The 22,933-nt window shown below is 41.0% G+C and overlaps 1 protein-coding gene across 1 annotated transcript in view; it reads right to left on the bottom strand.

The window, feature by feature from the left end:
- The window catches only part of CACHD1 (cache domain containing 1), a 164,825-nt gene that overhangs the window by 89,259 nt on the left and 52,633 nt on the right, over nucleotides 1–22,933 (bottom strand). Inside the window, exon 2 of the mRNA XM_066625926.1 lies at nucleotides 17,624–17,686. Coding sequence (XP_066482023.1) covers nucleotides 17,624–17,686 — 63 coding nt within the window. The remainder of the gene's footprint in view (nucleotides 1–17,623; nucleotides 17,687–22,933) is intronic.

Raw genomic sequence — 22,933 nt, forward strand, 5'->3', positions numbered from 1 at the left:
AGGAGAAGTTATAGCTACAGGTGTGATTTTTCAGCAATAACAAAATAAAAACACATAACACTTCCTGCACTTCTCATTTTTATAAAGAAACAAACAAAAAAATCCCCAAAATCTGTAAAAAAAACAACTCAGTTTTCTAACACCTCTAACATATTGGTCACTGTAGGCTAGTTGGGCTGGACTGGGGGATAGTGCATGGGTAATGACTGTGCCTGCATCTGCTGATACTATACCACCTATATCACCTACCTAGTACACTTTTAAAGCTATTATAATTTATAATAATAATTTTAAGAAATTTGCCCTTGGAATAAAAACACATAACACTGCTTTCTGCATTTCCCATTTTTTGTAAAACAAAATTAAAAAACACAAAAAACAAAAAAATCTGTAAAAAAATAAAACACTTCTAGCTATAGCACATGGTTGGTATAGCAAAATGTCAGGAACCATTCATGAAACTCTGGGGTGCAAAAGATCAGTAGGGCTCCATCCTCTTCTCTTCCATGCCTCCCCCAAACCCTTCATATCACATCTTTATTTGGTTCCATCATGGAACCAAATATAACACACAGGGGGTTCTTTGGTATTCACTTTGCTACAAGAGGGGAAGGGGAACTGGAGCTTTGTCAGTCTCCCTTTCTCACTGCCATGTCCTGCAATTCTCTGAAATCCACTCTGGAAAACAAGGAAACCTTCAAGCATAGATTTTCATGGGGCATAGGGGCCTGCAAAGGGAAAAGAATATTGGTGAAAACTGCCCCTCTTTCAACCTGACACAAAGAAAGTGTCTCCTGCCAATGGAAGAAGCTCTTAGGATACAATCCTATGTACACATGTTGGATATTTGTGCATTGTTCATTTCCCTGGTGTAAAAGCATTTCAAATTTTATTCCTATTGATAACATTTCGTCATTACATCAGTGAATCTCTCCACTAATTCCCTCAGAGAGAGAGCGCTTGTTCACTTGCATACACCCCTTGAGCTTCAAAACCTGCTTTTATTGCTGAACTCTCTGATATGTGTTGCCCCTTTCCCTAGAGAAGAAAAATGCTTCAGAATATCTGGGTATTCAATCTGTGCGTCCCGCCTCCTTAGGGAGGTGTGGCTAGCGTCCCCCTAGGGGCTGGGCTGCTCTGCTGCACATGCTGCCTGCTGACTTGCTGCTTTTCTGTAGCTGTGAACAAGGTGGGTGGGGCATCGTGAGGCTGGGAGGGCTGTAAAACATGCTGGGTGAGGTGGGAGAGAAGGCTGGCTGGGCAGGCAGAGGTGCCGCATCTCATTGGAGCGCTCTCTATGTGCAACCTCGCCCCAAGGACTACATTTCCCATGTGCCTCTCGCCCTGGGCATCCTGGGATTGGTCAAGGCTGGAGGAGAGAAGAGTACGTCAAAGCGGGAGGGAACAGTAAGTCCTCCACTTGGAGAGCCCAGCCTGCTCTTAGTGTCCAAATGCCCCAGCCTGCATCCCTCCGTCTTGCCTGGAGGAACAGGGGTGGCATCTGCATGCTGAGTGTATGTGTGTGAGCAGCCCCCATCTACTTTGGGGTGAGTTGTAATCTTGCTGGGTGTGGCTGCAATCCTTCTGACACTTTCCTGGGAGTAAGCCCCATTGACTCAAATGGGGCTTACCTCTGAGTAGACCTACATAGGCTTGGGGTATGTGTCAGCTTAACCCAGGATCTTCATCTTTCTCTTTTTCCTCCCCCTCCAAAAAAGAGAAAAAAGCCACTCTTGATGGCTTTGTCTCCAAAAATTGATTAAAAATTAAAATCCCCATTACTTTTCAGCCACCCCCTTTTTCCTCCTGCCGCCTTTTGGGGGGGGGTACTCTGTTGGCTGCTATTGTAAGACAAAAGGCACAATCCTAGCTAGGTCTACTCAGAAGTAAGTCCTATTGTGTTCAATGGGACTTACTCCCAGGAAAGTGGGGTTAGGATTCCAGCCAAACAGTCTCTAGGTCTCAGTTTAGCAGATATACACAAAACAAAGTCTGCCCCTACTGCAAATTCATCACTTCCCCCCTCCCTTTCCAAAACTCTCCAGGTGTGCTGCTAACAAACTCAGGGCACAATCCTAACCAGGTCTACTCAGAAGTAAGTCCTATTTTGTTCAAGGGGGCTTACTCTCAGGTAAGTGTGGTTAGGATTGCAGCCTCAGAGTGCTGGCACTCTTGTTTCTAGTGTATAATTATAACACCTTCATCCCTATTTTGGGGGTTACTGAGGTGAGGTGTTGTAATGGGGAGCTGTGGCCAATGGCTACAAGGATCAGGGGAGGCGCGAGCCAGAAAAGTTCGAGAACCACTGGAATATGCTTTATTAATGCCACCCATAAAATGTTAGTGTTGGAAAACTGTATTCAAGATATGCAAAAACAATTAAACTGACACATGTATTTGATAAAATACACTTCAGTGGCATAATTTCAGAAAGGAAGTTTCACTAGTAAGTTTAAAAATTATGTTAATATTCTGAATCTCAGTTATTCTGTTTCCTGCTGTGACATCTTGTACTACAGACATGTCCATAAAACTGGTTTGTCATTCATAAATATATCCCCTAGCATACAAATGGTCACTCTTCCTAACCAGCCTGATACTCCTAACCATTCTTCTGTACCCTATAAACCTGGGTATTTGCTATAGTCAAAGTGATTTTATTATATCCTCTTAAGAAACTATTTTGTATGTTGCATTGCCAAGTTGTATCTGATATCATGTCTTAACTCAAAGTCGGATTTAGGAAGCAGCCTCATCCCCTATCTGATGACAGGTTGAATTACAAACGGGAGATCTACAAGAATGCCTGTTATCTATCAGCTGTTTCTTTTCCATATGATCCAATGCTAACACCTTCCTTAGAGCTATAGTTAAGCCTGCCATGGTGGCTTGTTTATACAACAGTGACACTTCCTGACCCTTTTCACAAGCAGACTTATACAAGTTGCTGCATGTAAAATTGCAAAGAGCTGCTTCTGCAATAAGTTTCAAAGAGGCTGTCCCTCTCAGTTATCTCTGCCAGCATATCCTAGCAAATCTTCAACAAACAGATGAACTTGTGCATTTTTTTTTTTAAATGGGGTTGCATATTTAATATCGTCCGAAAGAATAACTTTGTACTGAAGAGGTATCATTCACTCTGCAGCTTAATTCAGTTGCGAGCCATCTGAATATAACATATCCAAAAGCAGCAATGGAGCTTTTTTGCTCCTAAGGAGGAACCTGTGGTTCACTAAACAAAGCAAAGTTAATGCTTCTTTATATGAAATGCATGAGCATAAGTGACAGAGAAAATGTAACAAAAGATACATAATGAGTTAACATAGTCTGCCTAGGCCAGGGGTCGGCAACCCGCGGCTCCAGAGCCGCATGCAGCTCTTTCAGCCGTCTGCTGCAGCTCCAGAGTCCGGGTGAAAGTGCACCTTTTTGATAGGCTTCCGCCCCCCACAGTTTCGCCTCCCAGCCCAGCGCCTGCCTCCCTCCCTCCCCTCAAAAGCGCAGCCACTGAACGAGGGTCCCCCCAGCCTCCCCCACCCAGCCCAGCACAGCACAACCCCCCCATAGGGCTCCTCTTCTCCCCCCACCCCATCCTTTCCCAGGCAGGCTTCCTCCTGCACCAGGCAACTCTGGCTGACAAGTGCGAGTGCGCAGTGAGCCCCGTTGACTCTACTGGGACTGACTTCTGAGGAGATAGGCAGAGGAGCGGCTCTGAGGCTGCAGTCCTCCCCACACTTTCCTGGGAGGAAGCCCCACTGCCTCTACTGGGATTGACTTCTGAGGAGACAGGCAGAGGAGGGGCTCTGAGGCTGCAGTCCTCTCCACACTTTCCTGGGAGGAAGCCCCATTGACTCTAATGGGACTGACTTCTGAGTAGACAGGCACAGGATTGGGCTCCTAGGCTGCAATCCTAGGCACTTTCCTGGGAGTAAGCTCCATTGACTAGAATGAGACTTACTTCAGAATACCTAGGATTGGGCTCTTAATCCTGGCAGAGATATATATCTGCACCCGTTTTCACATGCTAAGGGCAGGTGAAAAGGGATTCTACGTGTATACAACATGCTGTCCAGCCTTGCCAGAGATCCTCCTCATCCTTCTCCCACAAGCATGCCCTCCGCCAGCCAGCGTTTGCAGCTCCTCTCCAGCAATGCACAGCAGCTGCTCAGGGCAGCAGTGAAGGTAATAAAAACTATATATGCAGTGTTATCTTCATTTTAGATGCCAAAAGGGTTTTGTGGCTCCCGAGGTTTTCTTTTCTCCGGAAAACGGGTCCAAATGGCTCTTTGAGTGTTTAAGGTTGTCTACGCCTGGCCTAGGCAAACAAAAAACCCAAACTTTTTCTGTCTTATGTGTTTGGCATCACAAAAACACTCAAAACATTTTGCTCCATTTTGTACATTCCAAGACAGAAATTGACAAAGTTATGGTGGCAAGGAAAGATGCAATTCAACATATACTGTAATTAGTCTTGTAAAACATACAATTATTTTTATTGAATTCTTTAGAGTGAGAAGCAATACCTTCTATCTCACAATACATAGGAGTTTGTGAACTGCTGCTGTAATGCAATCTCTGAAACACAGCAACTCCGAGAAGTCTTTGCCAACCTTTCTGTAAGACTTCATAGAATAGTACTAATTTTTTATCTGGATACAAGCCAACATCTTTCAAAACCATTTTGACTGTAAAACCTGCTCTCCAATATATGGTGTACTTTGTTCTTGATGTAAACGGAAAAGACTTGCACCTATTTTACTTTGCTAACTGGGCAAAGAGGCACTTTTTCTTATATATAGCAGATGGAGTAACTATCCCTCTTCACTCCCAGCACATTAATTTATCTTGTGGTTGTTGCTGGCATTCTTCTGCATCTCTTTTAGACTATGAGCCCTCTTGGGACAGGGAGCCATTTAGTTCCTTGATTTTCTCTGTAAACTGGTTTGTGAACTTGTTTGCTGAAAAGTGGTACAGGTGGGTCTCCATATCCACACATCCTGTATCCACTGTTTCAATTATCAAAGCATCCATGGATGCAGGGGAAACATACACCCCTGCCTGCATGTGCCCCTTGTGCGCCCATTTACATGATTTAAAGCCTTACCAGGTTAAATTCTTCTTCCTTAAACTGAGTGCTATAAGCCTACAAGCTCTGCCCCACAACAGCCAGAATGCTTTAAAGAACTAGAAAGACGTCAACAGGTAGCAACATTACAGCTTCCTGTTGAACTCCTTTGAGGTTGTTTTTTTTTTTTAAAGTACAACAGCACTGGAAAGTTGGATAGGATTGGGCCCTGAATATATTTCCCTGCAAAAATACAGTATTAATTTCTAGACTTTGTACTATTTTCATCATTATTATTAATAATTAAGAACAGTTGTACACCTTTTTTAACAAATAAGTTTACAAAGCAGTTCACATAGCAAAATAAATGGTTCTCTATCCCAAAAGGGCTCATAATCTTTGGTTGTCATGAAATGGAACATAATCGTTTTGCTCTTCATAGCCAACAGCTGTATTTTTTCACTGTTTTGGCTGGGGGGGAAACAGGGCTGGAAAAAAATTATAACAAATCAGTAACTTAGTAGATACATTCTGTGCTGATGAATTGGCAACAAATGCTTTTAGGGTGTCAGCTAAGAAGATAATGGACAAAAAGAGGAACAACTGCTAGAGGATTATGTTTGCTTACAATTTGTCTGCATTTGTTTTAGTATGATCAATTTGTATATACTACCTTTACTCATAAAACTTCAGTACTCAAGATTCATTAGCACTAGTTATTATTAAAACAAAAGTGCTCACTTACTCTTCCACTCTTTTCAATGATGGGCTTTTAACCATGGCAGTTATATCCTATGAGCACCTCATCTGTCTTCCCTGTCAGCTAAGTATTCATCACAATACTTAGAATGTTTAGACATTTATTTATACCTAGTTAAGAGTTAATGTATGCATTTAGGACCATGGTGTAAGCAATACCTACAGAAGGCTTTACCAGAAAAAGTGCCCATTTATTTTTAAAACCTCCCATACCATTCTCTATTTCTGTGAGCCATTGTATAATTTAACCCATATGATTTTAAGTGGTGTGCAGACCACCCAGCAAATGGCAGTGAAAAGCATTATCCTTCACATAAACTCAACGAGACTGTCTTTGAAAGAATCAAGATGGGTTGAAAAGGCCTAGACTTTACACTTATTTTAACAATCCTTCTTCACTCTCAAATTCACACAAATTTCTTTTCAACACTTTGCCCACAGAAAGGCTATCTTGACTACAATACGCAGTCTGGCAAAAAGGGCAACAAAAAGGTCTAAAGATATTTAATATTTGTGTTCATGGTCCCATTACAGGGTCTTAATATGAGATACTTAAGTTATGTCTCGTGTGACTTTTGGGACCAAATCTTATCCAACTTTCCAGTGCTGATACAGCCATGACAATGGGGCATGAGCTGCATCCTGTGGTGGTAGGGGGTAACATTTGTTATCTTACCTTAGAACTGCATTGCAGCTGCATCCGTGCTGGAAAGTTGGATAGGATTGAGTTCTGTTTGCTATACCGAAGTCAGTAACAGCTGTAGTATCCTTTTATAAGACAACGGCATTCTCCATCCAGAGGTCTGCCCAAGTTTGCATATGTTCATCACATCACACAAGATTCAACAGAAGTATTAACACTGACATCTACAGAACCTGTTTTCAGAAATCAGGTGAGCTGTGGAATAGCATATGAACTATATCAAGTCACTGTTGTAAACAATGGGTCATAGCTAGCTAGTTACATTCATTAAGGGACATGTATATTATCTCTCAATTTTGTTACTTAGCAGTACAGTAATACCTCCCATAATGCTGCCTCCTTTAATGCTGATTCATTACAGCAGTGGTTCACACACTTTTAGCATTGGGACTCACTTTTTAGAATGAGAATCTGTCAGGACCCACTGGAAGTGATGTCATGACTGCAAGTGATATCATCAAGCAGGAAATTTTTTAACAATCCTAGGTTATAATCCCACGCACACTTACCCAGGAGTAAGTCCCATTGACTAGCATTGTTAAAGGCATATACATAGTAGCCTGTTCAAAGTACAGATCTATAACATTTCCACAAATGCAGTCACATACCATGGCAGCATCAAGTCTAATGTATTAAAAGTAAAATATTGAAATGAATGGGGACCCACCTGAAATTGTCTCACGACCCACCTGGTGGGTCCTGACCCACAGTTTGAGAAACACTGCCTTACAGCATTCTTCATCATAGCTGTAACTAACAGAAATTGTAGCCAATGGGAACATGCATTCTCAGTAGAATGGGGCCAATCAGTGCTAGTTTCCCACCTTATAGGTTACAAGGTCCCAGATAGCACTCTTTCTCACAGTGTTTGCTTTCTGGGGAACATGTGTCCTCCCCAATTAGAGGTAAGGGTGCTATATGACCTTACATAAAAATTCTCCTCCCCCCCCACCCAAGATAAGCAGAAGCTGCTTTTCTGCCACTATCTGGCTCACTGAAGGACTAATACTTGTTGCGTTTAAAGAAAAATTAACCTTAACTCTCAGCTCTCAAAAGACAAACTCACATATAAACATCTAATATTTTTGCTATCATTTGAATTTTTGTTTGCTACCAATCAATATTCTTTAGCATTTGACTTTAGCACCATTCATAAAACAATCTGACATTTCTCTCCTAACTTCTAAATTTTGATTTAATGCAAACTCGCAATGAAACTACAAATAAAAATAGTATCATGCAAATTTCCATTATCTTTCACTTCTCCAGTACATAGAAAACTGAGGCTGCAATCCTTCCACTTCTGGAAGCCCTACTGAATGTGACTTACATCTGAGCAGATATGCATAGGATTGTGCCCACAGTCTTTACTGCTATCTGTAAGGTTTGTCAGAGCCTTCCTCGCCTCAAGTTTTGCCAGTCTTCATTCACATTCTATACAAGATCTATACGCTCCCTGATGTAGTGTCAACATTTTGCTTCACTGTGGGTTTTTTGGCACATTCTCTCAGGCCTGATGCCTAGGATGTTAGGGTTATGCACTTTTAAACTCTACTAGGCTCTGCTGCTGCTGTGCCAGAAACCCAATATTCCAACAATTATTTCTAGGACCAGATAAAGTAAGCATAAAAATTCCCTCCAATCCTCACCAGACCAAACAAAGGAGCAGAAATCTTGCAACAGCATATTGAATAGGCATAGTATCTTATGTCCAATTCAGTTTATGGGAAGAGAGGTACCTCTGCCAAAGGGTACAACAGCAAACTCTTGAAACAGCCCTGAGGCCCAGTGCTACCCCTCATAGACTGCTGACCCACTTCAAAAGACATTGATAACTAGTCTTCCAATGCTTGGGTAGGAAGAAAAAATGTGTAAAAGAAAAAGGCAGCAGAGTGAAGGTGTCAGCAACAATCCACAACAGAATATTTTGCTTTCTTAAACTGGAACTTGCAAAATCTGCTTATCTGCCTGGTATCTCAAGTAGACCTATGAACTTCCTCAGCACAACAGATTAATAATCTTTGCACCCATTTTAACCAGTTTTATTCAAACATTAGGAAGAAAAGATTTAATTGTCATTAGAAACATTCCAGTTTCATCTGCAATAATACATGGTAAATATACTGTATTTTAAAGCAGGAAAATACATTTCAACTATCTATTATTCAACTATATAATAGTTGAATATATAATACATATATAATATGTATTCAACTATACATTTCAACTATCTATCCAGCAGACTGCTGGATCAATATACTTCTGAATTCACAGATTATCTACTCCAAGGGGAGAACACCTAACTTAATCGTTTGGGAATAGGGAATTCTCTCTTCTTCCCACAAGCGCTGTTGTGTAAGTACCTCCAATAAAAACTTCTTTTACTGGATTTTGTGCACTATCCTCTAATGTATCTTGCAATAGTCATTTTTCAGGGACAGAGCACTTGAACAAAATGACAATTTGTATAATGTTCATTTCCATTTGCAAATCATTACATAAGAACAGCCCCTGCTGAATCAAGCCAAAGGCCTATCTAGTCCAGCTTCCTGTATCTCACAGTGGCCCACCAGATGCCTCAGGGAGCACACAAGACAACAAGAGACCTGCATCCTGGTGTAACCTGGCTTGTAACCTGTGATGGACTTTTCCAACAGAAATTTGACAATTCCCCTTTTAAAGGCATCCAGGCCAGATGCCATCACCATATCCTGCGGCAAGGAGTTCCACAGACTAATTACATGCTGGGTAAAGAAATATTTTCTTTTGTCTGCCCAAACTCTCTGAACACTCAGTTTTAGTGGATATCCCCTGGTTCCAGTGTTGTGTGAGAGGGAAAAGAACATCCCCCTATCCACTTTATCCATCCCATGCATAATTTTGTGCATTATACCACTCAGTTTCTAAGACAAGTGAATCATAGAAGCCATCTACACTGTGTGACAGTTAAGTGATTTCCACTGGCTTTTTATTAACATATATGATGATCTACCCCTTGAAAAAGTGTGTTCTCAAAAAGGTCTCAGACTCTCCTCTGAGGGGTCAGCCATTTACAGCCCAATCCTATCTAAATTTCCAGCACTGATGCAACTGTGCCAATGAAGCGCACACTGCATCCTGAGGGTGTGGGCTGGCACAGAGGCTTCCTCAAGGTAAAGGAACATTTGTTCCCTTATCTTGTGGTTGCACTGGTGCTGGAAGGTTAGATAGGATTGGGCTGTTAGGGATACAAGCTCTCTCCTAGTCACTGGCTATGCAGCTGTGAAATAGCAAGGATAGAATGATTGACCTATGTCTAAATAGTCCTGGCATTTTCCTTGGCAAAACACTACTTATTTTAAGAATGCTGTTACCTGGGATGTCAAAAATTTTCAAAAGTTCCTCCCTTGACATTAGGTGCTGTGGAAAATAAACTAAGGGCTTTTCCCAATATTATGTTCATGCCATGTGTGGGAGAGAGTACAGCATGGATGCCTAGCATCATTATGGCATTTGTGCCATCCCCACATTGACTGGTGCTTTCAATGCATGAGTAACACAAAGGCATTATTAGGATCAATATTGTGATGGGTGAGTTAGAACAGAATTGTTGAGGATCTATAGGAATGGTTATTGTTACATTGCCCCATTTTCTACTACTATTACTATGTTTTTGATGTTGGTTCTGGGAGAGCGTATGAACTGAACTAGTTACTCTGGTGTAAACTCTAGCATTGTGGCAGCCACCCTAGGTGTACCATGTGGGGAAGATACCATACATGTACTTTGTGACCATCTGTGGTTTCTTGGGGGTTCTGTGGAGGTTATTGTCCTGCTCTGTCATACTCAGCTATTATGTCATTGTGAAGTGTCATGTAGAAGGGGAATGTTGTCATGATCCTGCATAGCAGCTGCTTTGGAGGAGGTGATCTGGGATGAGAGCCCTTAAAAGAGGAAAGAGAACAACAGGAATGGGGGGAAGAGAAAAAAGCGAGGCAGAGATGAAATGGAAAGAGAAGAAGAATGAGGCATGAAATGGAGCAAGAAAGGGAAGAGCTGAGGGAAGCAAGATGGAGACATAGGAGGAGGAAGGGGAGAGAAGATAAGGTAAGACAGGAGGAGAAAGAGGTAGAGAGAAAGAGAAAGGGGGGAAGAGGAAAGGGATGCTGGGCCTTGAGACTCTGAAGGGACATTACCCCAAGGAAAAGATTAATCCCTCAATGGACAGGGGACTGGAGTACCTGGGACTCTGCTCCCCTCAATGACATCCAATAGAACTGGACTTGAAGCAGTCACAGGGCAAGTAAGCCATGAGATCCTCACTTGGGTCCAGAGACACCTTCCTCTGGTCATTGACATTAGAGAGGCTTCATCTAGGTCTCTGAAGACCTAGTAAAAAGAACCCTGGGGAGAGATTACGAGGTGAACAGCTATCAAAGATTCTCTACCTCATCAAACAACTGACAATAGAGGACTTAGGTGTCCATTTGGTTTCTCCCTATCAAACCTCCAGGAATGACATACTTCACAACTTTTGATGTAGACCTACCCCCCTTGGAGGAGATGGCAGGGTTGGGGGAGGCAACATCGTCTGTAACAGCCATTTTCAACTACTGTGCCATGGCACATTGGTGTGCTATGAATGATCTGCAGGTGTGCAACAGGAATTTGGGAGGTCATTTATTAGTAGGGCCAATGGGGAATGTGAGCTCCCCACTGGCAGCATGGTATGTTTTGTCAACTGTCAAAAACCTGATGGTGTGCCTTAACAATTTTAGTGCCTTGTCAGTGTGCCATGAGATGAAAAACGTTGAAAATCATTGATCTATAACAGAGGTGCCCAAACCCCGGCCCTGGGGCCACTTGCTGCCCTCGAAGCCTCTCAATGCGGCCCTCAGGGAGTCCCCAGTCTCCAGTGAACCTCTGGCCCTCCGGAGATTTGTTGGTGCCCGCACTGGCCCGATGCAACTGCTCTCAGCATGAAGGCAACTGTTTGACCTTTTTGTGTGACCTGTGGGATGAGGGCTTCCTCCACTGCTTGCTGTTTCATGTCTGTGATGCAGTAGTGGCAGCAAAGGAAAGGCCAGCCTTGCTTTGTGCAAGGCCTTTTATAGGCCTTGAGCTATTGCAAGACCTTCCTTCATTCATATAAGTTCATCTTTAATATTTTCATTTATGTAAACATATGTAAATTTATTCAAATTTTAAATGTAAATTAAATCTTTTTTCCCTGGCCCCCGACACAGTGTCAGAGAGATGATGTGGCCCTCTTGCCAAAAACTATGAACACCCCTGATCTATAAGAATGAGATATGGACAGAGGCTGCCTGACCCTTTCTCTTATGAGTGCCAAAGCCCAACAGAGAGGTATAAAAGCAAACTCTGTAGAAAGCAGTGATTGCATTGATACCTTTTCTGAAACTACCACAGGTGATATTCACAAATTTCAGTGCAGTTTTGTATCTGATGCAGCAATAAAAGCAATTCAGTAATCACCATAGAGATTTTACCTATAGCAACGCTCAAATCTGTAAATGCTTTCCTTAAATGAGACAAGCCTGAAACTCAGCATTGTTGCAGTCTATATCGCATGTCTCTTGTTCTGAATTATATGTCAGTATTCACTTTGATATATTATCCTTGACAGTTAAGCAAAATGAGTTAATAACTGAACAATGTTACCAGGATTCCAAGCATGACTATCAGCAATGCAATATGTAGTACCTGCCTGATAGCTTGAAGAATACTAACAATTATCGAAGAAGTGTTCACTTATTACATATTCACTAGTTAGCACTTGACATTCTGATTGTGAGAAGCTATGATCAATTATCAGGCATCATAGTTCATTGCCACTTACCCAGAAACAGGACCCAAGGTGAAAAACTAATCAATTATAAACACTTGGTTATAACCTCCCTGCATTACAATCTCTGCGCATGAACTGGAGGTTGTCCATGACTTTGTGTACCTTGGCTCAACAATCTCCGACACTCTTTTTCTCGATACCGAGCTAAACAAGCGCATCGGTAAAGCAGCTACCATGTTTTCCAGATTCACAAAGAGAGTCTGGTCCAACAAGAAGCTGACGGAACATACAAAGATCCAGATCTACAGAGCTTGCGTCCTGAGCACACTTCTGTACTGCAGCGAGTCATGGACTCTTCGCTCACAACAGGAGAGGAAACTGAACGCTTTCCACATGCGCTGCCTCCGATGCATCCTCGGCATCACCTGGCAGGACAAAGTTCCAAACAACACAGTCCTGGAACGAGCTGGAATCCTTAGCATGTATGCACTGCTGAAACAGAGAAGCCTGCGTTGGCTCGTCATGTCGTGAGAATGGATGATGGCCGGATCCCAAAGAATCTCCTCTATGGTGAACTCGTGCAAGGAAAGCGCCCTACAGGTAGACCACAGCTGTGATACAAGGACATCTGCAAGAGGGATCTGAAGGCCTTAGGAGTGGACCTCAACAGGTGGGAAACCTTGGCCTCTGAGCGGCCTGCTTGGAGGCAAGCTGTGCAGCATGGCCTTTCCCAGTTTGAAGAGACACTTGGCCAACAGTCTGAGGCAAAGAAGGTAGGCCCATAGCCAGGGAGACAGACCAGGGACAGACTGCACTTGCTCCCGGTGTGGAAGGGATTGTCACTCCCGAATCGGCCTTTTCAGCCACACTAGACGCTGTTCCAGAACCACCATTCAGAGCGCGATACCATAGTCTTTTGAGACTGAAGGTTGCCAACAGGCAGAGGTTATAACCAAGTCATGTGCCCTGGTACAGTTTCTCATGGTATTTATCAAGTGCCTCCCATTGGTGGTGAATATGTTGAGATGACAACAAGCTCTAATTTGTGATAACTGATTAACGATAGTGGGTTCCCACAACCAAGCAGTAAGCAATTACTTTGTAATAATCAGTCATGTGCATGTCCCTGGCTATCTTATTATTACAAGTACTAACATTTCATCAGGCCTGCAAGACTGGCATAGCAGCACGCGTTATTCAACAAGATCCATCAATGGCCACAGAAAGCAACCTCACCAATTAAGCTCCCAGATAACTAGAAAATATTATCAATGTATTTGTGATAAATCCTACACTTTCCTCCAAGGTTGCACACAAGAAGTTCTCATTTTACCTCCACAAAAGTCGTGTGAAGAAATTTAGGCCAACTCAGACCACTTGGCTGACCACTGCACATGATGGCTAAGTGACCATTTGAGCCCAAATGTCCCCAGACCTAGTCCAGTTCTAACTACTAGACCCAACTGATCTCATTAAATTTAATTCAGTATTGAAATCTGCATACTTTACAATAAAAACCAAACTGTTCTATAGTACCTTTAAGACTAGTAAATGCTCACTCACTGAGAGAAATGGGGTAGAAGGATATTACTATAAAGACTAGAAGGCACAGAAATGCAAAAGATTGGTGTGCTATGTTTCTATGCATAATACAAATGCCAAGAGATCCAATTAAAAGAGTATGAGAACCAACCAGAATGTGACCAACTCCCAACCGATAATGAACTGACAAAACAAGATGAATAGTGTACATAAACACTTAAATAAGAACCATTATTTTCCGTAGAGAGCTCACCACTTTTAGTGTCAATTCAGCCCAAATGGGATAGTGTTAAATCTGCATATGAATTCCAATTCCACTGCTTCAAACTGGAGTATCCCTTTGATCTTCTTCGTTTATGCGAGAATGTCCAGGGAGATTGAAATCTGCCCATCTGGTTTGAGAGTTATCATTTTTAAAGTCCAATTTGTGTTCATACTTGGCCAATTTAGATGTCCAGGGCAGCTGCATGTTTGTTAAAAACATTTTCATTGTTCCATTTACAAGATCTACTTTTAAAACCAAAAGCAGCATGCGGGGAAGTGGAGTGGTGATTTTACATAATCACATTTGGCTGCATTAAGCAGTTTGCTCCTTGCCCAGCTCTCTTCTAGGATTACAGCTGGGCTGAGAGAAAATTGCTCTAAAGCACCAAGTGCAGCAAAATGAAGTGGGATGTGCCTCTTCATATTTCTTTTGATATAAAGAGTATAGCCCCCCCCCCCCCGATTACAGTTAAAGTGAACGGGGAAGCACTTGTTTAACAAACATCTCGTTTGGCTCACATTTTTTTTGTAGAGGTAATCTAGTTGGCTAATGTAAACAGCAATAGAGCATTGCTGGCATATGATGGCACAGGTCTCATTAGCTTCTCAGCAACCCCAGGTTGAAAACCACTGCCTTGGTTGACATGATTGTGGCTATGTGGGTGAGGATAGAAGAATTTACACCTGCTAATTGGGTAAGAGGCACTTTTTCAAGTGGGTGTTCTCTTTTTAGCAGGGGGAGAGTAACTGGCACTCCTCACCCCAGCAGTGTCTTTTCTAGTGGCTGTCTGCTGGTGTTCTTTTGCATCTTTTTAGATTGTGAGCCTTTTTGGGACAGGGAGCCATTAGTTGATTGTTTTATTTTCTCTGTAAACCGCTTTGTGAACTTTTTGTTGAAAAGCGGTATATAAATACTGTTAATAATAATAATAATAATAATAATAATAATAATAATAATAATAATAATAAAGTGATGCCTCGCAAGACGAAATTAATTCGTTCCGCGAGTCGTTTCGTCTTGCAAAAATTTCATCTTGTGAGGCATCACTGCAAACAGCAAACAAACCCCCCCCCCAAAAAAGCAAAACAAATTCGTCTTGCAAAGCACGGCCATAGAAAAATTTGTCTTGCGAGTCACCAAAAAAATTGCAAAATGCTTTCGTCTTGCAAGTTTTTCGTTGCGCGAGGCATTCGTCTTGTGAGGCACCACTGTATATGGTCTTACATCTCTATGGGAGATTCTTGCTCCTTAAGGATAGCTACACTGAGGTTTATATTCTAATTTTAATCCCACCTGATGTACATCGTGATACTTGCAATTATTACCAAATGCACTGCAATACACAGTGCAATTAGTTTTGTTTGAAAACAACCTATGGATGAAGATTCTAGTCCACTGCAAACACAGAAGACAATGATCAGAAGTGACAGTAATCTATTGCAACCCATTTGCTGAATCAGTTGCAACAGGTCGCAGCCTGGTCTCCAGACTGGTCCATCTATGAGTGAATAAAATGACTGATATTATAATGCCATTGTACAAATCGATGGTGACACCTGGTTCAGTCCAGTTCTGATTGCCAGATCTCAAAAAGGATATAGGAAATGGAAAAGGTGCAAAAGGGAGCGACCAAAATTATTACTGGGCTGGGGGCACCTCCCATACAAGGAAAGGCTACAGCGTTTGGGGCTCTACAGTATAGAAAAAAGTGCCTGAGGGGGGACATGATTGAAACATTAAGTATGTTTCAAAATTATATTAATATAATATATATTAATTACATTAATTTTAAATTAATTAATTCAAAATTATGCAGGGGATAGAGAGTGGATAGAGAGATGCTCTTTTCCCTCTCACATAACAGCAGAACCAGGGGATATCTACTAAAATTGAGTGTTGGGACAGTTAGGGCAGACAAAAGAAAACATTTATTTACTCCGCATGTATTTAGTCTGTGGAACTCCTTACCACAGGATGTGGTGATAGCATTTGGCCTAGATGCCTTTAAAAGAGGATTGAACAAATTTCTGGAGGAAAAGTCTATCACAGGTTACAAGCCATGATGTGTAATGTGCAACATCCCAATTTTAGAAGTAGGCTACCTCAGAATGCTAGATGCAAGCGAGGGCACCAGGATGGAGGTCTCTTGTTGTTTTGGGTGCTCCCAGAGGCATTTGGTGGGCCACTGTGAGATATGACCTAATCCTATGACCTAATTCAGCGAGGTTCTTCTTATGTTCTTATGAGGCCTAAGGCATTCATCTCAAGCAACTAATTGTCAGGGGATGTCCACTGCTATCCACCCACTTGTCTTTACTTGCTCCTTTTCTCCCTCCCCCCGCCCAGTTCCCTGGATTGAAAAAGAGAGGGACAGAACAGGAGAGAAAGCTTCAGCCCACCACTCTCCTATCCTCCACACTTCCTCTTCCACTCTATCCCAAGCCAGAGAGTGGCAGAGCCTGACACATCACCAGGTAAGGGGAGACAGCATATGGCACATTGCATCAGGCACCAGAAAGCCTTGGGTTGGCCTTCACAGTATGACAAAGCTTTTTAAAAAAACTTTCCTTATCCATGGGAAGCAGGTAAAATTATTGCTCAATAAGTTCATTGTTCACCTTGCATTTTAAATACTAGCATATATAAATGGAACAAATTTCTCAAAGTGTAAGCTGTGACTAGCTGTAATATGAGGGGGGCACATACATTTATATATTTTCTTTGGGGAATCACAGTAACAAAAAGTTTGAGAACTCCTGCCCTTTGGGAATTAAGAATGTGCTGTAGAATACTCTGTAAAATATCAAAAGCAAGTTGAAAGTCACTGCCATAAGAATTTCAGAGTATAGACTCTCAAACTACCTTCACATCTATCCTAATCAGTGCAACAGAGTAGGCCATATAACCAGTCCCTTGTGTTTACCATCAACACTGGGGATCATTGACACAGTTGTATCTTCTTTTTCTTTTCTTGGCAGGCTTTTTGCTTCCAAATGGTCCTGCTCTGTGGGCCCACATGGCCCAGCTCATTCCATTATCCTTTGATCTACTTTCCCCCCAGGCAGAGGACAAGAGAAAGTGCTTCCAGATGAACTGCCTTTGTTTTGTTTTGTCTTATTTACACTTCAGGAGGTTTGAATGTTATTTTCTTGATTTAAAGAGGCTTACTAGAGCCCCATGGTCCAGTGTGCAGACATATTCAGGCAACAATGGGAAGAGAAAAATAGCGATACAGTCAACCCTATACATAATCAATTAACAAAAATACTTTAAAAAATATTACTTACGAAATCTTATGCACTACTGAATCCAAAAATACATTCAACTGTGAATTATTACTATATGGAAACATGTAAGAACAATCAACTTAACATAGCAGGATAGAGAAATTAAATGCATAATGGAGCTAAAACCATCTATTGCAGGTAAAGATATTTCTGCTAAAACCAAGAAGCTTAATCTGTCTATATTAGTGCTATAGGCAATCAGAAAAACAATTCTTACCTGTTGTACTTCACTTTCTCCATTTGAGATTTTTTCTGTGTACACAAAGGAGTTGAATATCCTCTGTAATAAAATTAAGACAGACTGTTTAAATACATTGGCATGAGAGTAATGACTGAGCACATTTAGAAAAAAAGCAGTCACATACAGCTCAGGTAATATAAGACAACAGATTTAAGATTAAAAGAATTATGGAAATAGGGACTGAAAAACTGCACCAGTTTTATTAGACACACATATGCTTCCTTAATTAAATTAAACAGATGTTTGTGTTTTGTGGAAAAATAAAGGATATTGCAACCAGAGTGCCTGCCATTGAATCCAAGTGGTATGAATTTAAAGCAGCTATGCATCACATTTGAAATCTGGGTTTCCATGAATACAGTACAGTAATTGTTTACACATACCATACATTTAATGCAATGCAGCTCTTCTAAAAAGACTTTTTTTGCATGGCCCTTAACTTTCAAGTTTTTATTAGTGCTATTCTTAATTCATGGGACTGTATTTAAATTCCTCCTTTCTTTAACTTGTTTTATCCGGTTTATAGGAATGGTCTGCACAATAATTTGCAGAGCAGAGCAAAGGAGGGGGCAGAAAGATGTTTCTACACCTTCCTTCTTGCACTTCAAGCATACATAAAATAAGCATGGCACACATAAATGTACATGCATCAATGCTCTGCACATGTTTGATGAAAGGAATTGGACAGAGAAAAGAAAGCCACACTTTGTCATTATCTTGTTCAGATGCTCTCAAGTACACTTTCAAAAACACCGTGTGATGGAGCACCTGCTTCCCATACAGACTTCACATTCAATCATCAGCATCTCCACATAGGTCAAAGAAAAGTTCCTATCAATCAATCAATCAATCAATCAAATCTTTATTATGGTCTCAGATAAGCAAAGAGGAAAAATTCTTCTGTGAAACCCTGAAAAGCCACTGCTGTTGTTCTGTGTTGACAACAAACTAGATCAGGGGTCTCCAAACCCCAGCTGGGCACCAAATGCAGCCCGCGGTCAGTCTCTATCTGGCCCACAGTTCGTCTCTGATCCCCTGAGAGCCTCTGGCCCAGTTGACCAAACACAACTGGAGTTGTGCTTGTGGGGTGGAGAATGGAGGTCCATTTAAGTGTGTGCTTTACTTCTGAGGCTGTGTTGGTGCTTGGAGAAATCCTCGGCATTTGAACCCATTCATTTATTCATTCATCTAAGTTCCAAATCTAATGTATTTATTTAAAATTTATTATGTAATTTTTTCCCCCAACCCTCGACACTGTACCAGATATTTGATGTGGTCCTTCGGTCGAAAAGTTTAGAGACCACTGAACTAGATCTATGGTTCTCAACATGGTGTCCATGCATGGGCTCAGGGATCTGTGGACCAGGCACAAAAACAATTCTGTGTTTATAGGCATTTTTCTGGGGAGGGGGTCCATTGCCCATAGCATAGAAATTAATTTCTCAAAAAGGGTCCGTGATCCATAAAAAGGTAAAAACCACTGATCTAACCAACGGTCTGATTCAGAATAAAGCAGCTTCATATGATGCTCACTGCCCACTGTTCTTCGGTTTCCTTTGCTCCATAGCTAGGACAGCAACAGTGAGGAAGATAACGAGGTCTTGGTACTTATGTTAGAGACAGAAAACATTTACTTTCAAAGTAATCCATAGGCCAAACAGACCCTCCAATGGGGCAGAAAATCTTTCCTTGGAGTGGGAATCTGCCTATGAGTCTATCCCTTTCCCAGAATTCTTAGCAGAGCTTGACTTAAGCAAACAGCACAAACTCATCAATGCCCTCAGTGACTAACTCAGAAGTGCTGATTGGCTCTTCAAAAGAGTGGGATTATCTTGAACTCAGTGAAAGCACATGGCAAACCATGCACTTTTTCTAAGGTCAACCCCTCCTTCCAAGTGCACCTCCTGGGGGAACAGTCAATTTTGGTCTTCCTCAACCTCCAATTTTCATCCTCCATCATCCACATGGGTTGATGAAGATAGCAAATAATTTCAAATATAATATAATATGAAATAATAATTTCAAATATTAATTTAATATGAAATATTAAAAAATAAAGCAAATATAAGACAGCAAATAAGCATAATGATGCAGTCGGATTTGTTGAATCAGAAATGTAATAGTCACAGATAAAGAAGGACAAATTGCACTTGTCACTCCCACAGTTTTTCTTCCTTTCTCCTGTAATGACAAACCTGGGCATGCACCTGAATGTGTGGATTTTACAGATAAAAGACAGATTACATCCAGCACCAAAAAGTAACTGCGAGTTCCCTCTCCCAATTCAAATTCTACCCCCAAATTGGAAGTAACGTTGAAAAGTCTGAAGTTATTTTTATTTCACTCTTGGGCCCATCCATGAATTTATACTGTTACCATACTAAGTTAACCTGGTTCAAAATGAAATTTGAATTTACTGTGAACAAGTCTATACTTATCATTTAAAACTGAATCTATGTTCCTCTATCAAACACACTGAATTAAACCCTGCTTTCCAATGCAAAAGGGGAAAAAAGAGATATTTGGTTTCTGTGATCAAGCATGACACAATAGGAAATGTATTACAAATTATTATTGTGAAAAATTATGAATATTTATGACTGTCAACAAAAAGGATGGACATTTATACTCCATCTCTTGAGGAAATACAGTTATGTTCAGAACACATGGAAACTCGGGTTCACAATTCAGTCCGTATCTAATTCTGCCCTCCTTGCCTTGAAGTAAGCTATCTTGTATGTGAATAGAGACAATCAAACATGAAGCACTTTTAGAGGTTCCACCTCTCCTGCTTGCCTCTGGAAAGTAATGAACAGTACACTGAAAAAAGGCTCTGACCTCATGGCTAGAGGCTTTGGACTACTGTATGCTCCAAAAATTGGTAGTAAATATAAAGATTACTTTTATCTGAAAACCACTCCAGGAAACGCAAGAATTTCAAGGTGGCAAGCAAGATTTAAACCAAAATATAAGATCACAAGCATGCAGGGAAAACTAACAATTAGTTTTTTAAAAGAAATACGGAAGATAGGACAGGGAAAGACCAAACCAAGAAGCAAACAAGTGTCATACAGTAAAATTTTAAAAAGTCACAGTAATTTCAAGCCCTCTACAAGTGTGAAGATCAGTTTAATTTTTAAGCATCTTTGAATAAAACAGTTTTGTTTAAAATGCTTTTTTTTAAAAAACCACCATGGTTGGCTATAAGTACCAAATAGTTTTCTCCAGGAAGTTGAAACCCCTACATAATATTATTTGGTCCAGAGTTAGTCCTCCAATCATCACACTGATTGCAAGGAATGCTTCTCCATTTTACCAAGAATGCAACTATACTATATGGATGTGTTAACCACATTTAGCATCTAACCAAACGAAAGTATAAGAAGCAGATTGGTGGGCCGTGTTCTTTTCCTGGCATTTCTGTTGCCATTAATTCAGAGAAGACATACCCACTGTCACACAAAATATTGTGAAATAATCTTGGATTTTGTTCCACTGAGTTTAGGACTGTCACTTTCCCTTATTCCTTTCCCTCTTGGGGACTTTAGGAATTTCAGAAATTTGAACTCTTAATTCTGAGGCCACCTCTGGTGAGGGAGGCAGTAAATCTTCTGAGTTTACAAGTCCCAGTGAGCCTAAAATGATTGAAAAGGCAAAATGCAAGGATTTTTATTTTAAGTTCAACATTGAAACTTCCATTCTTTTTACATCTTTATTAAAAGCACTGATCAGTTAGTAAGAGGAAAAACATCCCCAGCCCCCACTGAGATGAGATAATTTAACATCAGAGGAAGATACATTAAAGGGTGTCATTTTGATGCAAAAAAGAGCTGTATTTTCCTTTCTCCTCACAAATTGCTGAATCTCTGGACATCAAAGAAATAAGGAAATAGTCCCTAAGTAAAATGCAGTCCCTCTGAGCTTTTCTATCCATAATCCGAAGCAGACCGTTTATCTGAGCTTTTACATCCAACTCAATGCAGAAATGTTTAAAACAATTAATATCATTATGGGCTGGAAAGTCAAAATACTCTTCTCCCACTTGGTTAATTAGCTTGTATTTTTAAGGATAGGTGGTTATACACTTTGACAGAAAACAAAAATAAAATCTTCCTTAATGAAAATGTGGCTTAATATTTTAAATTCTTAAATTTTTCTCTCTAAATAATGTTTTATTCCAACAACTAAACCCCTACCCAAAATGTGAATATGATCACATTCAAAAGAGCTAGCCTAGTTGAAGAACAACATCGAAAGACAATATTGCTCTCTCACTCAAAAAAGCATGATTTGAGCTATAGTTGCACAGCCTAGAAGTTCCCAAACTGTGAACTGCGGCTCCCTGGGGAGCCATGGAAACCAGCCAGGGGAGCCACGGAATCCTCGCAAAAAACCTTGCAGCCCTATACAATGTATTAGACTGTAGCCCTAGTGGGGAGCCTCAGCCAATGGACCAGTAGGTCAAGGGAGAAGCCAGTCAAAAATGTTTGGGAATCACTGCCATACCCTAATAGATTTGTGCCAATGACCCTGAAATCTCCAGGAAATTTCTCTTTGGTAAATTTGGCAATTAAATATGCATAGGTGGGAGCCTGCATGAAATTGTATGCAAGAACAGGTGCATGAAAAGAGGGCTCTTTGTGTTACACACACAGCCTGTGGAACTCCCTGCCTTGAGAGATTTGTGGGGCTTCCACTGTTAGCATTGTGCAGATTACAAAAATTTTTCTTTCTGCCAAGTTTTTAATTTGGTATAGGGCACAATCTAACCAGGTCTACTCAGAAGTAAGTCCTATTTTGTTCAATGGGGCTTAATCTCAGGAAAGTATGGTTAGGATTGCAGCCTTACAGCCCAATCCTAGTCACACGTTCCTGGAAGTAAGCCCCACTGAATCTAATGGGACTTACTTCTGAGTAGATGTTCATTGGATTGGGCTGTCAGTTGGTTATGTGTGCCATGTTTTTGATTTAAAAATTTATGCTTTCACTAAAGTTCTTATTGCTGTTTAATATATATTTTGTTGTTTTAAAGACAATTTCAAAAGTTGTATTTAAAACCTTAAGCTTCCTTAGGTGCTTCTGTGCTGGAGAGAAATAGCAGGATACAAATTTTGTTATTATTATTTTTTTACAAGGAAGCTTATAATATACAGTGGGCCTTTGGTATCTGCGGGGGATTCATTCCAGGAGATACCAAATTATCTCCGGGGGATTCATTCCAGGAGATGCAGATAGAGAAATTCTTAGGGGCCCTGCTGAGGAACTGGAAGTGCCTTTCAGAGGTCT

This window comes from Tiliqua scincoides, chromosome 4 (genome assembly GCF_035046505.1).
Source record: "Tiliqua scincoides isolate rTilSci1 chromosome 4, rTilSci1.hap2, whole genome shotgun sequence".
Classification (NCBI taxonomy): domain Eukaryota; kingdom Metazoa; phylum Chordata; class Lepidosauria; order Squamata; family Scincidae; genus Tiliqua; species Tiliqua scincoides.